Source organism: Pseudoliparis swirei, chromosome 13, assembly GCF_029220125.1.
Source record: "Pseudoliparis swirei isolate HS2019 ecotype Mariana Trench chromosome 13, NWPU_hadal_v1, whole genome shotgun sequence".
NCBI lineage: Eukaryota > Metazoa > Chordata > Actinopteri > Perciformes > Liparidae > Pseudoliparis > Pseudoliparis swirei.
The window spans coordinates 21,841,304-21,856,303 of NC_079400.1; the positions used below are offsets into that span (position 1 = coordinate 21,841,304).

At 47.7% G+C, this 15,000-nt stretch overlaps 2 protein-coding genes across 3 annotated transcripts in view; one reads left to right on the forward strand and one right to left on the reverse strand.

The window, feature by feature from the left end:
• The window catches only part of ankfn1 (ankyrin repeat and fibronectin type III domain containing 1), a 38,763-nt gene extending 29,212 nt beyond the window's left edge, over positions 1–9,551 (forward strand). The window contains exons 10-17 of the mRNA XM_056430486.1: positions 1,759–1,906; positions 2,887–3,055; positions 3,647–3,813; positions 4,786–4,978; positions 5,049–5,238; positions 5,410–5,462; positions 5,572–6,092; positions 7,430–9,551. Coding sequence (XP_056286461.1) covers positions 1,759–1,906; positions 2,887–3,055; positions 3,647–3,813; positions 4,786–4,978; positions 5,049–5,238; positions 5,410–5,462; positions 5,572–6,053 — 1,402 coding nt within the window. The 3' untranslated portion in view covers positions 6,054–6,092; positions 7,430–9,551. The remainder of the gene's footprint in view (positions 1–1,758; positions 1,907–2,886; positions 3,056–3,646; positions 3,814–4,785; positions 4,979–5,048; positions 5,239–5,409; positions 5,463–5,571; positions 6,093–7,429) is intronic.
• A 3,162-nt stretch (positions 9,552–12,713) lies between these two features.
• LOC130203485 (chromobox protein homolog 2-like) overlaps positions 12,714–15,000 on the reverse strand; it is a 13,303-nt gene continuing 11,016 nt past the window's right edge. For both annotated transcript variants that reach the window (XM_056429681.1, XM_056429680.1), the window contains 2 exons: positions 14,676–14,745; positions 12,714–14,188 (listed from right to left, as the gene is read on the reverse strand). In XM_056429681.1, coding sequence (XP_056285656.1) covers positions 12,962–14,188; positions 14,676–14,745 — 1,297 coding nt within the window. In that variant the 3' untranslated portion in view covers positions 12,714–12,961. The remainder of the gene's footprint in view (positions 14,189–14,675; positions 14,746–15,000) is intronic.

Genomic DNA, 15,000 nt, shown 5'->3' on the forward strand with positions numbered 1-15,000 from the left:
GTCCCGACGACCAACAACAGACGGATTGGAAGCTCATTCTGCGCATGCGTTAAATGCGTTAAAAAAAACTAGTTAAACCTGTAATTACCTTCGCATTGAAAATGCCGGAAGGTTATTGTTACACTCTCCGAGAGCTCCAGGAGTGAACCCACAATACTGAACACTATAGCGAGGAGACAGAATTTATGAAGGGAAACAGGCTTATTCCTCCTTAGCACCGGTTACACTAACGACAGGGGAACTGATAATCCACAAAGTCCCGGACCAGCAGCGAGTCTCCTCCGAGGTGGAAGTGGAGGACCGAAGCCGGGGATCCAGAGCTGACTAGAGCTAGCAGGCTAAGACAGGTGTGCGTGGAAGCACGGAGGAGAGGAGGAGCGGAGGTCCGATGCCGGGGTTCCAGAGCTGGCGTGAGCTGGTAGGCTGGGGCAGGTGTGCGTGGAAGCACGGAGGAACCCAGACGGAGGAATGGTGGCTGGACGCTGCAGGCAGAGGAGCAGGCAGGGGGTACTGGACAGAGATACTGAGAGTACAAGGTACTGCTAACTACGTTTTACCGAGTCGATTTACCAGCGTGGTGAAACGACGAACTGGTAAATACTGGATGAAGGAACCGGGTATATATGCAGGTGGAGGTGAGTAGTAATCAGGAGGATGAGCAGCAGCTGAGGAGGAGAGTTGGTGGGAATCAAAAGTGGGTCAGCCACGCCCAGCCCGGAAGACAGATAGACAACAAACACAAAACAAAGGGGACCAGAAGGAGAGAGCACTGCAAATCCTCACAGTTATGTTTTGATCGCCGTGTATTTATTTATTTATTTGTATGCGTGTTATTCGCAAATCTCAAAAAGTATTGAACCGAATCGCATGAAATTTGGTGGGATGATTGTTTATTATCCGGGGACCAGTTGATTAGATTTTGGGATCGATCGGGTCAAAGGTCAAAGGTCAAAGGTCATGAACAGGTCAAAATCTTTCGCAGAACTCAAAAAGTATTGAACCGAATCGCATGAAATTTGGTGGGATGATTGTTTATTATCCGGGACCAGTTGATTAGATTTTGGGATCGATCGGGTCAAAGGTCAAAGGTCATGAACAGGTCAAAATCTTTCGCAGAACTCAAAAAGTATTGAACCGAATCGCATGAAATTTGGTGGGATGATTGTTTATTATCCGGGGACCAGTTGACTAGATTTTGGGATCGATCGGGTCAAATGTCAAGGTCAAAGGTCATGAACAGGTCAAAATGTTCTTGAATCGCATGAAATTTGGTGGGATGATTGATTATCCGGGGACCATTTGATTAGATTTTGGGATCAATCGGGTCAAAGGTCAAGGTCAAGGTCATGGAAAGGTCAAACTCTTTTTTTACCATAGCACGATACATTTTTGTCCAATTGGAATGCAAGTAATGCCAAAATGTTCATAATTCAATGCCCAATCTTGTGATATGCGAAGGTATGCGCTCTACCGAGTGCCCATTCTAGTTGAATTAACTGAGTTAACGCGTTATTTTTCACAGCACTAGTATATATATACATATATATACGTATATATATACGTATATATACGTATATATATATGTATATATATACATATGTATATATATGTAAATACATATATACGTATATATACATATATATATACGTATATATGTATATATATGTATATATATATATACGTATACTGTATATATACATATATATATACATACGTATATATATATATATACATGTATAAATACTTCCTGTTGTTCAGGGAGGAGTGGGACTGGATCCAAACCCTGTCAGGTGACCAGGCCGAGGAGGCGGAGCCCTGGACAGAAAGCCACGCCCCTTTACTGTACTACGAGCTGCAGGCGTCAATCAAGTCTCTGCTGAAGCAGCTGAACCTACCTCTGCCTCAGGTAGAGACCTTCATCACTCATCTTCATCACTCATCTTCATGTCCATCCCTCATTTTCATCACTCATCTTCATCACTCATCTTCATCACTCATCTTCATGTCCATCACTCATCTTCATCACTCATCTTCATATCCATCACTCATCTTCATCACTCATCTTCATCATTCATCTTCATCACTCATCTTCATGTCCATCACTCATCTTCATCACTCATCTTCATGTCCATCACTCATCTTCATCACTCATCTTCATCATTCATCTTCATCACTCATCTTCATGTCCAGCACTCATCTTCATCATTCATCTTCATCACTCATCTTCATGTCCATCACTCATCATCATCATTCATCTTCATCACTCATCTTCATGTCCATCACTCATCTTCATCTCTCATCTTCATCACTCATCTTCATCATTCATCACTCATCTTCATCACTCATCTTCATGTCCATCACTCATCTTCATCACTCATCTTCTTCACTCATCTTCATCACTCATCTTCATGTCCATCACTCATCTTCATCACCCATCTTCATGTCCATCACTCATCTTCATCACTCATCTTCCTCACTCATCTTCATCACTCATCTTCATCACTCATCTTCATGTCCATCACTCATCTTCATCACTCATCTTCATCACTCATCTTCATGTCCATCACTCATCTTCATCACTCATCTTCATCACTCATCTTCATGTCCATCACTCATCTTCATGACTCAACTTCATGTCCATCACTCATCTTCATCACTCGTCTTCATCACTCATCTTCATCACTCGTCTTCATCACTCATCTTCAGGTGAGAAACTTGTAGATGTTCCTTCATTTCCATTTAAAGGTGTTATTTCACTTTAACTTTGTTTAACACTGTGTGTGTGTCTGTGTGTGTGTGTCTCTGTGTGTGTGTGTGTGTGTGTGTGTGTGTGTCTCTGTGTGTGTGTGTGTGTGTGTGTGTGTGTGTGTGTGTGTGTGTGTGTAGGCCCGTCTCCTGCGCCTCTACTCCCAGGAGGTGGTGGAAGTGGGTCATGGCGTCTCCTTCCTGCTGCTGCTGCCAGCAGCTGATGATGTTTGCTCCGCCCCCGGACAGCCCAACCCCCACCCCCCCCTCTCAGGCTTCCTCCACCTCCCCCTGCAGATGTTTGAGCTCGGTAACAACACACACACACACACAGACACACACACACACACAGAGACACACACACACACACACAGAGACACACACACACACACACACAGACACACACACACACAGACACACACACAGAGACACACACAGACAGAGACAGACACACACACACACACAGAGACACAGACACACACAGACAGAGACACACACACAGAGACACACACACACACACACACAGAGACACACACACACACACAGACACACATACACACACACACAGAGACACACACACACACACACATACACACACACACACACACACACACACACACACACACACAGAGACACACATACACACACACACAGAGACACACACACACACACAGAGACACACACACACAGACACACACACACACAGAGACACACAGACAGACACACACACACAGAGACACACACACACATACACACAGACACACAGAGACACACACACACACACAGAGACACACACACACATACACACAGACACACAGAGACACACACACACACAGACACACACACACACAGAGACACACACACACGCCCTATCATCCCTCTTCCTCTTCCTCTTCCTCAGTTCACTTCTGCAGCTACAGAGAGAAGTTCATCGGTCTGTTCTGCCGCCTGTCCTCCGTCCTGGACCTGGACGCCCTCATTACCCAGCAGGCATTGCGAGAAGCCATCTCTGCCGACGAGGTGTCGGCGGCGAAGCAGAGACACCAGCTGATCCTGGACTACATCCAGGTGAGTCTCCTGCACAGGTACGCCCAGGTTACCCACAATGCTCTCGGAGGAAGCCAGGAGCCCCACCCCCTTAGAGCTTGTGTTGTGGGTCAGCAGGTTGTGGGCGGAGCCCCGTGGTGCTCACGAATAATATTAACAATAAGAATTAAAGCTGCAAGCAGCGATGTGCGGCTCAGATGGTCCTCTGCCAGCTGAGCCAGCAGGGGGCGCTGTGGCAATGTGCACGTATGCTGCATCATGTGTCTGAGTGAAGTCGACAGCACATGTGATCTGATGCGTTTTAGGCTGATTTGCTTTGGCCACTAGGTGGCGCTATGACGAGAATTTAAACTTATCATATGGATGTCTTCAGGCTCAGAATGTCATGATGTATGATGAAGATGCAGGAGATGACATCACATGTGGGCGAGTTACAACCACTTACATTTTTATGTCGAATGGTGTTTCTTGCCGTTCGGCCCACCGCACAGAGTTTAATATTTATTAAATCTTTCAAAGATTTCTCAAGAACATACTGGGCAAGTCTGGAATGAATCTGGTGAAAGCTGTAGGAGGAGTTAACAGTTTAACAACCCCTAAAAACATGAACAAAGGCTAAGAATGCCCATATTGAGGGATTGATTGCAGCGCCCCCTAGTGGTCAAATATTATGATGACATCAGGGTAGGTGTAGGGACGCCATGTTGACAGGCTGGGGATACGAGTCTTTACATATTAGGCCACACCCCTCCGATGTTCATTGGTCCATATCCTCTGAGACATCGAGAAGCTTTTGACCGTCACACAATAAGCCCTCATAGTTCCTTTAAAGCAGCCTAGAGGGGGCGCTAGAGAGCCTCAACGCGTCCCCCGGCCTGATGGGGAGACGGAGCAGAACTCTCTTGTTGCTAGAGAAGAAGAATTCCTTGAAAAACAAAAGGTTCCGAACAACAACAACAACAACATCAACTCTTGCTGTGGTTGTGCCGGCAGCAGCTGGACGAGGTGCGGCGTGACCTGCGCTGGCTGAGCGGCGCGCTGCAGGCGGCCCGCGACAAGCGGCCGCGCGCCGGCGTCCCCGCCGGCCGCCTGCTGGACCGCGCCGCGCCGGAGAGAGGCTCCGCCTCCGACGCCGAATACCGGCCCACGCCGACGCCCGAGCGCCGCCGGAGGCCGGCCGCTAGCGGTGAGTGGCGTTCGGGAGCTCCGGGGAAAAGGCCTCCTCGACGCTGACGCCGTGTTTCTGTCTCGGTCAGACTCGCCGCTCGGCGACGGAGACGAAGACGAAGACGAGTCGTCGGACGTCTTCCTGCCGACCGACAGCGACTACGACTCCTGCGACGCGCCGAGCCCCCGAGACCGGGACGCCTCGCCGCCACGCCGCCTCGCCCAGCAGCACTCGCTGGGCGGCAGCGCCCCGGAGGGGCTGCAGACCCACGAGCTCAGGTCAGTGTCCCCCAGGGGCCTCACCTGGTCTCAGGGCCTCAGGCAGCAGACCAGGCCCCCGGCCCCCACACGGAGCCTCTCAGACCCCCACCACGTTGCGTTCGCTGGCCGTTGGTTTATTGGGTTGTTTACTGGTTGTAAATAATCGTCCTCTGTGTCCTCGTCTCTCAGGTACAGCGTCTGCCCCCCCACAGACCCCCCCACGGGGCCCCACACAGACCACCACACAGACCACACAGACCACCACACAGACCACCTCACAGACCACCTCACAGACCACCTCACAGACCACCACACAGACCACCTCACAGACCCCCACAGGCCCCCCCACAGACCCCCTCACAGACCCCCCCACAGGGCCCCCCACGCCCTCGCCCCTCCCCCGGTCCCCGGCTCTGGAGGTCCTCTCTCTGTCCCGGACCCCCCAGCAGGGCGTGGCCCCCCCGCCGAGGGCCCTCGCCAACCCCCCTACCAAACACAAGTGGCTCTCCCGGAGCCACCGGCCCCAGCACTGGCTCCGGGACCACGGCGGGGGGGCTTCCACGGGGGCCTTATCCGAGGGGGTCTACACCAAGCAGCCGGACGCCACCTTCATAAGCCACGCCTCCTGCGTCCTGGAGGGCCGCAAGGGCCGCCAACGGGGGCCACGGCCCCACGTCCGCAGGATCTTTGTGGAGCCCTGCAAGGACCACGAGAGGAGGAGCTGGGAGGAGGTGGAGGAGGAGGGGGAGGAGCCAGAGGGAGGCGCCATGCAGGACGTCGACTCAGACGACCAGACCAACGCTCAGGTGTCAGAGATGAGCAGCTCGCTGTAGACCAGCAGGCGGTGCGTTCAGGGACCGCGGTGCGTTCAGGTACCGCTCAACGCAGATCAATAGAAACATGGATACATCGATTAATAGATTAATAGATGACTTTTTTACATCAAGACATTTTGTTACATTTTATTTACTTCATGTGTTATAACCTAAAAACATCTCTCTCTCTCTCTATGTGACTCCCTCTCTCTCTCTCTCTCTCTCTGTGACTCTCTCTCTCTCTCTCTGTGACTCCCTCTCTCTCTCTCTCTCTCTCTCTCTCTCTCTCTGTGACTCCCTCTCTCTCTCTCTCTCTCTCTCTCTCTCTCTCTCTCTGTGACTCCCTCTCTCTCTCTCTCTGTGACTCCCTCTCTCTCTCTCTCTCTGTCTCTCTCTCTCTCTCTCTCCGTGACTCCCTCTCTCTCTCTCTGACCTCTCTCTGTCTCTCTCTGTGACTCTCTCTCTCTCTCTCTCTCTCTCTCTCTGTAACTCCTCTCTCTCTCTCTCTGTTACTCCTCTCTCTCTAACTCCTCTCTCTAACTCCTCTCTGTTACTCCTCTCTCTAACTCCTCTCTGTAACTCCTCTCTCTAACTCCTCTCTGTGACTCCCTCTCTCTCTCTCTCTCTGTGACTCTCTCTCTCTCTCTCTCTCTCTCTCTGTGACTCCCTCTCTCTCTCTCTGTGACTCTCTCTCTCTCTCTCTGTGACTCCCTCTCTCTCTCTCTCTCTGTGACTCTCTCTCTCTCTCTCTCTCTGTGACTCCCTCTCTCTCTCTCTCTCTCTCCCTCTCTGTGACTCCTCTCTCTCTGTGACTCCCTCTCTCTCTCTCTGTGACTCCCTCTCTCTCTCTCTCTCTCTCTCTCTCTCTCTCTCTGTGACTCCCTCTCTCTCTCTCTCTGTGACTCTCTCTCTCTCTGTGACTCTCTCTCTCTCTCTCTCTCTCTCTCTCTCTCTCTGTGACTCCCTCTCTCTCTCTCTCTCTCCCTCTGTGACTCCCTCTCTCTCTCTCTGTGACTCCCTCTCTCTCTCTCTCTCTCTCTCTCCCTCTCTGTGACTCCCTCTCTCTCTCTCTCTGTGACTCCCTCTCTCTCTCTCTCTCTGTGACTCCCTCTCTCTCTCTCTCTCTCTCTCTCTCTCTCTCTCTCTCTCTCTGTGACTCCCTCTCTCTCTCTCTCTCTCTCTCTCTGTGACTCCCTCTCTCTCTCTCTCTCTCTCTCTCTCTGTGACTCCCTCTCTCTCTCTCTCTGTGACTCCCTCTCTCTCTCTCTCTGTGACTCTCTCTCTCTCTCTGTGACTCCCTCTCTCTCTCTCTCTCTCTGTGACTCCCTCTCTCTCTCTCTCTGTGACTCCCTCTCTCTCTCTCTCTGTGACTCTCTCTCTCTCTCTCTCCACAGTGATGATTGGTCAGACTCTTCAAACCTCTAGAGAATTTAAACTAAAGTTGCTGGTTCAACTCCTCAAGAAGCCAAGGAGGCCTCGACTGTTACAAGATAAACCAATGCACTCCTCCTGCTGCTGCTCCTCCTGCTGCTCCTCCTCCTCCTCCTCCTCCTCTTCCTCCTCCTCCTCCTGCTCCCTCCAGGACCTTTGCACTCTGCATATCCCTCATGAATCTATTTCATTTGAGTTGTTGTGTCTCAACTTGAAGTGACTGTTCAGTCTTGTCTGTGTGTGGTTGTTGACCCTTGACCCTGACCTTGACCCTGACCTTGACCCTTACCTTGACCCTGAACTTGTCATGGTGAGTTCAAGGACACACTGAATATAACCCAAAAGGTTCTCCTCAGATTTATGTTGTTGTTAAAACTCATTTTGTCCCCAAAAGGCGATAAAAACCCGATTAGAGTTTAAATCATGAACAGATATCTTATATTTATGTATATATATATATATACACATTATATATATACATAAAATATATATATTATACTATATATACTAGAGATGCACCGATCAGGTTTTTTGTGCCGATCACCGATCACTGAAATCAGTATCTGCCGATCCGATAATACCGATCACCGATCACGGTGTCGATTGAAGCATTCTATTTATTGTGGAGCATTATTGCTATGAGGACTATGAGGAAATACATATATAAAGCACCTCAAACATTAAAGAAATTACCGATTTCTTTAAACATTTAGGACTTTTACTTTGAAAAATGTCCTAATTGATACATTAAAATTGTTTGATTTCTATTGTAGGGGATTTCAGATATGTATGGAACACATCTGCATTATTCATTTCCTGGAACTCTTGGGGAAATCCATTTACAGGACTTTTCTTAACATACAAAAGTCAGACTTATTTTTATAATCTCTTCCTTGGTACAGTAACAATGTTTTAATGTGAGCATAATTTAAGCTAAATCTCAGAAACGATCTATAAAGATACAAAATCAGTTCATTGTTTACTTGTATATGTTCGTGTATGATTTGTCGACATCTTATTTTGAAAAACGGATGTTTCACGTGGTTCTTTCCGCTAACTTTGCAAAACCCTCTCACTCCCGATGGAATGTGTTTAGCGTGAGCATCTCTAGGGGCGTCTCTGATAGTTTTTCTCACAGATGTTACGTCATCTGATCGGCCGTTTTGAGAACGCCGATCAAAACCGATAATGGGAATATCGGCCGATATGGATCAGCGCCGATCAGATCGGTGCATCCCTAATATATACATTATATATAATATATACATATATTTATAATATATATCTATTATATATATATATATATTATATCTTTATATTATATATATATATATATATAATATCCATCCATCCATTATCAATACCGCTTATCCTCATTAGGGGCGCTGGAGCCGATCCCAGCATATAATATATATATCTATAATATAAATATATTATATATATATTTATAATATAACTATATAATATAAAGATCGTCGCTACGGAGGTCCTAGAATAAATACTATTTAGCATATTAATATATATGTTGTTCCTCATGAGGTTGATCGTCTTTACAAAGTTACGTTTATATTTATATTTTAATTGTATGACATCATAATCTCAGAGAATATTCTAATAATTAGTTTTCACCCCACCGCACCATAAAGGACCTCATTATGAATATAAATAAATATAAACACCAATGCTTCTATTTGAAACATGATCAGCCTCTTGTGGACAAAACAAGTACTACAACAACAAACAGAGCCCCCCCCCCCACCCACGTGTTGGTGTGTGAATGCAAAAAATGTCTGCACGATCTTTTAAAAGTTTCTAATGTTTGCACATTATGGAATAAAGCTATTTGAATATTGGATATTGGGCATTAACTGTGGCAGCTGATGATGATGAAGATGATGAAGTATTCATTCAACGTGCAGGATGTGTACTAATACTACGAAGACCACACCTGTACTGTAGTACTGCTGTTTGTGAAGTTAAAGGATTTAAATACGTTTATTTACCAGAGTTTGAAGACTAGATGGATTTCTATGCTTCATGTATTAAAGCTGTATTCTCTCTCCTGACCACCAGGGGGCGACTCCTCTGGTTGTATAGAAGTATATGCTTCATGTGTTAAAGCTGCATTCTCTCTCCTGACCACCAGGGGGCGACTCCTCTGGTTGTATAGAATTTTATGCTTCATGTGTTAGAGCTGCATTCTCTCTCCTGACCACCAGGGGGCTCCTCTGGTTGTATAGAAGTCTATGCTTCATGTGTAGAAGCTGCATTCTCTCTCCTGACCACCAGGGGGTGACTCCTCTGGTTGTATAGAATACTATGCTTCATGTGTTAAAGCTGCATACTCTCTCCTGACCACCAGGAGGCGACTCCTCTGGTTGTATAGAAGTCTATGCTTCATGTGTTGAAGCTGCATTCTCTCTCCTGACCACCAGGGGGCGACTCCTCTGGTTGTATAGAATACTATGCTTCATGTGTTAAAGCTGCATACTCTCTCCTGACCACCAGGAGGCGACTCCTCTGGTTGTATAGAAGTCTATGCTTCATGTGTTGAAGCTGCATTCTCTCTCCTGACCACCAGGGGGCGACTCCTCTGGTTGTATAGAAGTATATGCTTCATGTGTTGAAGCTGCATTCTGGCTTTGTGTTTGTACATCTTTATGAATCCAGTCGATGACTTCTGGCTTTTATTTAAATGTTTTTCTGGAATGTCTCAACGTGACCAGAGGAGCGCTCCAGGTCATGTGACCAGAGGAGGGCCCCCCCCTCAGTATTAACTTATAGTAACTAGTATTATCTTATAGTTACTAGTACTAACTTATAGTAACTAGTATTAACTTATAGTAACTAGTATTATCTTATAGTTACTAGTATTCATTTATAGTAACTAGTATTAACTTATAGTCACTAGTATTATCTTATAGTAACTAGTATTATCTTATAGTAACTAGTATTAACTTATAGTAACTAGTATTAACTTATAGTAACTAGTATTATCTTATAGTAACTAGTATTAATTTATAGTAACTAGTATTAACTTATAGTAACTAGGATTAATTTATAGTAACTAGGATTATCTTATAGTAACTAGTATTAACTTATAGTAACTAGTATTATCTTATAGTAACTAGTATTATCTTATAGTTACTAGTACTAACTTATAGTAACTAGTATTAACTTATAGTAACTAGTATTATCTTATAGTTACTAGTATTCATTTATAGTAACTAGTATTAACTTATAGTCACTAGTATTATCTTATAGTAACTAGTATTATCTTATAGTAACTAGTATTAACTTATAGTAACTAGTATTAACTTATAGTAACTAGTATTATCTTATAGTAACTAGTATTAATTTATAGTAACTAGTATTAACTTATAGTAACTAGGATTAACTTATAGTAACTAGGATTATCTTATAGTAACTAGTATTATCTTATAGTAACTAGTATTAACTTATAGTAACTAGTATTAACTTATAGTAACTAGTATTATCTTATAGTAACTAGTATTATCTTATAGTAACTAGTATTAACAGGTCATATAACGATCATAAATAATAATGATGTCACTCATCCCTGAACCCGGAGACGACAACAGGAAGCTGTGTTGATTCTTTATATTTATTAACTGGTCAGAACTTATTTACAATATAAATTAACATTCAGAAGACACTGAGACGGCAGAACGTATGAAATGTATAAAAGAGTAAACACACGTGATGATGAGCGTAGTGCAAGAAATACTGCAACAACAACAAATAAACAATTCACTCATAAACAGCTTTGGTCCAAAGAGAAGGAAGAGCAACCAGACTGGCTGTTTATCTGTTTGTTTGTTTATCTCTTTGTTTTTCTGTGTTTGTTTAACTGTTTGTTTGTTTAACTGTTTGTTTGTTTAACTGTTTGTTTGTTTATCTGTTTGTTCATCTGTGTTTGTTTGTTTAACTGTTTATCTGTTTGTTTGTTTAACTGTTTGTTTGTTTATCTGTTTATGTGTTTGTTCATCTGTGTTTGTTTGTTTAACTGTTTGTTTGTTTATCTGTGTTTGTTTGTTTAACTGTTTGTTTGTTTATGTTTGTGTTTGTTCATCTGTGTTTGTTTAACTGTTTATCTGTTTGTTTGTTTATGTGTTTGTTTGTTCATCTGTGTGTTTGTTTAACTGTTTGTTTGTTTAACTGTTTGTTTATCTGTTTATGTGTTTGTTCATCTGTGTTTGTTTGTTTAACTGTTTATCTGTTTGTTTATATGTTTGTTTGTTCATCTGTGTTTGTTTGTTTAACTGTTTATCTGTTTGTTTATATGTTTGTTTGTTCATCTGTGTTTGTTTAACTGTTTATCTGTTTGTTTAACTGTTTATCTGTGTTTGTTTAACTGTTTGTTTGTTTATCTGTTTGTTTATGTGTTTGTTCATCTGTGTGTTTGTTTATCTGTTTGTTTGTTTATCTGTGTTTGTTTGTTTAACTGTTTATCTGTTTGTTTGTTTAACTGTTTGTTTGTTTATCTGTTTATGTGTTTGTTCATCTGTGTTTGTTTATCTGTTTGTTGTTTGTTTATCTGTGTTTGTTTATCTGTGTGTTTGTTTTCTGTTTGTTTGTTTGTGGATGAACGTTTACGTCACTTGTTTGTTTTTGTATATTCACGTTAAACATGCTGAAGACACATTTAGTTTAGATTCTGGTCCAAAAAGAACCTGAGGCACTGAGGAGGAGGAAGAGGAGGAGGAGAAAGGGGAGGAGGAAGAGGAGTTTCCTCCAGCTCCTCCTCAACAGATCAATAACTCATTGAGGGAAACCAATCGTCTTCACTCAGCGTTCTTCATGTTCTTCTTCATCGCCGTCATCATCTTCATCGCCGGTGGTCACGTGACACGCAAGAGACGAAGACTTTGACTCTTCATCTATTCAAAGTTACAACTGAACATGTTTTTGGTTCCAAACGACCCGAAGAGGTCCCCGAGCCAGAGGCTCCTCCCCCAGAGGTCCCCGAGCCAGAGGCTCCTCCCCAGAGGCTCCTCCCCTAGAGGTCCTCGAGTCAGAGGCCCCTCCCCCAGAGGTCCCCGAGCCAGAGGCTCCTCCCCAGAGGCTCCTCCCCTAGAGGTCCTCGAGTCAGAGGCCCCTCCCCCAGAGGTCCCCGAGCCAGAGGCTCCTCCCCAGAGGCTCCTCCCCTAGAGGTCCCCGAGCCAGAGGCTCCTCCCCAGAGGCTCCTCCCCCAGAGGTCCCCGAGCCAGAGGCTCCTCCCCAGAGGCTCCTCCCCTAGAGGTCCTCGAGTCAGAGGCCCCTCCCCCAGAGGTTCTCAGAGGTTCTGGTAGTCTGCGGGTTCTTAAGTGCTCGTGTTCTGCAGCACGCCGTGTGTCCGCATGAGTCGGTTCCACAACAGAACCACCGACCGGCGTGAGAACTAAACGACGGACGGAGAACGCCCGGATCGGAGTTCCCGGGATCCGGGTCGGGAAACCGGACCCGGAGCGGCCGGAGAGCGGAGCGCCGACCCGTCAGTGGTTCCGCGAGTTGAAGAACCCGACGCTGGTGGGCGACTCCTTCACCGTCACCGTGATGAAGTTGGCGGTGACGTCGGTGACGAACACGTGCTCCAGGAGGCTCCGGGCCGGGCGCCAGTCCGTCTCCGCGTCGGACCCGGCGACATCGCCACCGGCGCCGAGGAGTCCGGGCCGCCCGCCGGTGGGATACGGCGCCGCGCGGTCCGGCTCCGACTCGCCGCTGCTGGTCTCGTCAGAGTCCCCGGTGCTGAGCTCGGTGAGGCTCCGGTTCTGTGCGGCGAGCGCGTGTTTCCGCTCCTCCTGTCTCCCGCCGCCGGTTCCCGGGCCCTCGGCCCCGCGGTCCTCCCGCAGCCGGCCCGGTTCTCCGCCGGCCGCCGAGGTCCAAGTTTCTTTGCCGCTCGCCCCTCCTCCTTTGGCGGCGCCGCTCCTCAAGCTGGACCTCGGCGGCGCTCCGGCGCCGCCCGGCGGCCGGCTGACGCTCTGCAGGTTGAGGGCTCGGAGGTTCAGCGCCTGGTTGGCTCGGTCCCGCGGCGTCGGCGAGGACGTGGCCTTGGAGAGGCTCTTGTGTTGGACCGGCCCGGCGCCGTCCGGCCTCCTCGGGCCCGGCGGGGGGCCTGAGCCGCCGTGCTTCGCCGCCTTGTAGCCGTCCGCTCGGCCGCCTCCCCCCGCCGAGCGCTTCGGCTCGGAGGCGGAGCTCCTGCTGTAGGACGGCGACATGGAGCGGCTGGTCCAGATGCAGCTCAGGGACCCGGGCTTGGAGGCGGAGCTCTGGGAGAAGGAGGAGCTGGAGGAGGTGTGGGAGGCGGCCTCCTCCCTGGAGGCCCGGCTCAGACCCGGGTAGGTGAAGCTGGCGGGCTGCAGAGGTTTCTTCACACCGAGGCGAGGGTCCTCCCTGAGTGGTCTGAGCACCTGGTGGTGGCGTGGAGGAGGAGGAGAAGGAGGAGGAAGAGGAGGAGGAGGAGAAGGAGGCGGCCGGCTCTTGGCCTGCCTCAGCGCCCTCAGGTCCGGGTGCAGCGGCTTCCTGCCACGCTTCTTCTTGCAGGGAGGGTCCGGCGTGGCCAGCACCATCGGGGGCCTCTTCTGGGGGCCGGGGGGGACCCGGGGCTTCGGCTTCGGACTGTGCTCCTCCTCCTCCGAGGAAGAGGAGGAGGCTGACGACGAAAGGCCGGAGGACGAGGAGGAAGAGGAGCGGCTGTCCTTAGCGGCAGCTGGCTCGGGCTGCTGAGAGGAGGAAGAGGAAGATGAGCGAGAGAGGAAGCTCCACATGAGACTGAGGAGGAGGAGGAAGAGGAGGATGAGCGAGAGAGGAAGCTCCACATGAGACTGAGGAAGAGGAGGATGAGCGAGAGAGGAAGCTCCACATGAGACTGAGGAGGAGGAGGAAGAGGAGGATGAGCGAGAGAGGAAGCTCCACATGAGACTGAGGAAGAGGAGGATGAGCGAGAGAGGAAGCTCCACATGAGACTGAGGAAGAGGAGGATGAGCGAGAGAGGAAGCTCCACATGAGACTGAGGAGGAGGAGGAAGAGGAGGATGAGCGAGAGAGGAAGCTCCACATGAGACTGAGGAGGAAGAGGAGGAAGAGGAGGATGAGCGAGAGAGGAAGCTCCACATGAGACTGAGGAGGAGGAGGAGGAAGAGGAGGATGAGCGAGAGAGGAAGCTCCACATGAGACTGAGGAGGAAGAGGAGGAGGAGGAAGAGATTCACCAGAATCTTCCTGGGTCTTCCTCTCGGCCGCTTCCCTTTCCTCTGGAACAGAAGCTCTCGCTCTTGTTCTCTGAAAAGAACAAAACACCTCAATGTTGACACAATGTTGACATCATGTTTACATCGTGTTGACACAATGTTGACACATTGTTTACATCATGTTGACACACTGTTGACATCATATTTACACAATGTTTACATCATGTTGACACACTGTTGACATATTGACACAATGTTTACATCATGTTGACACACTGTTGACATCATATTGACGCAATGTGTACATCATGTTGACACACTGTTTACATCATGTTGACACAATATT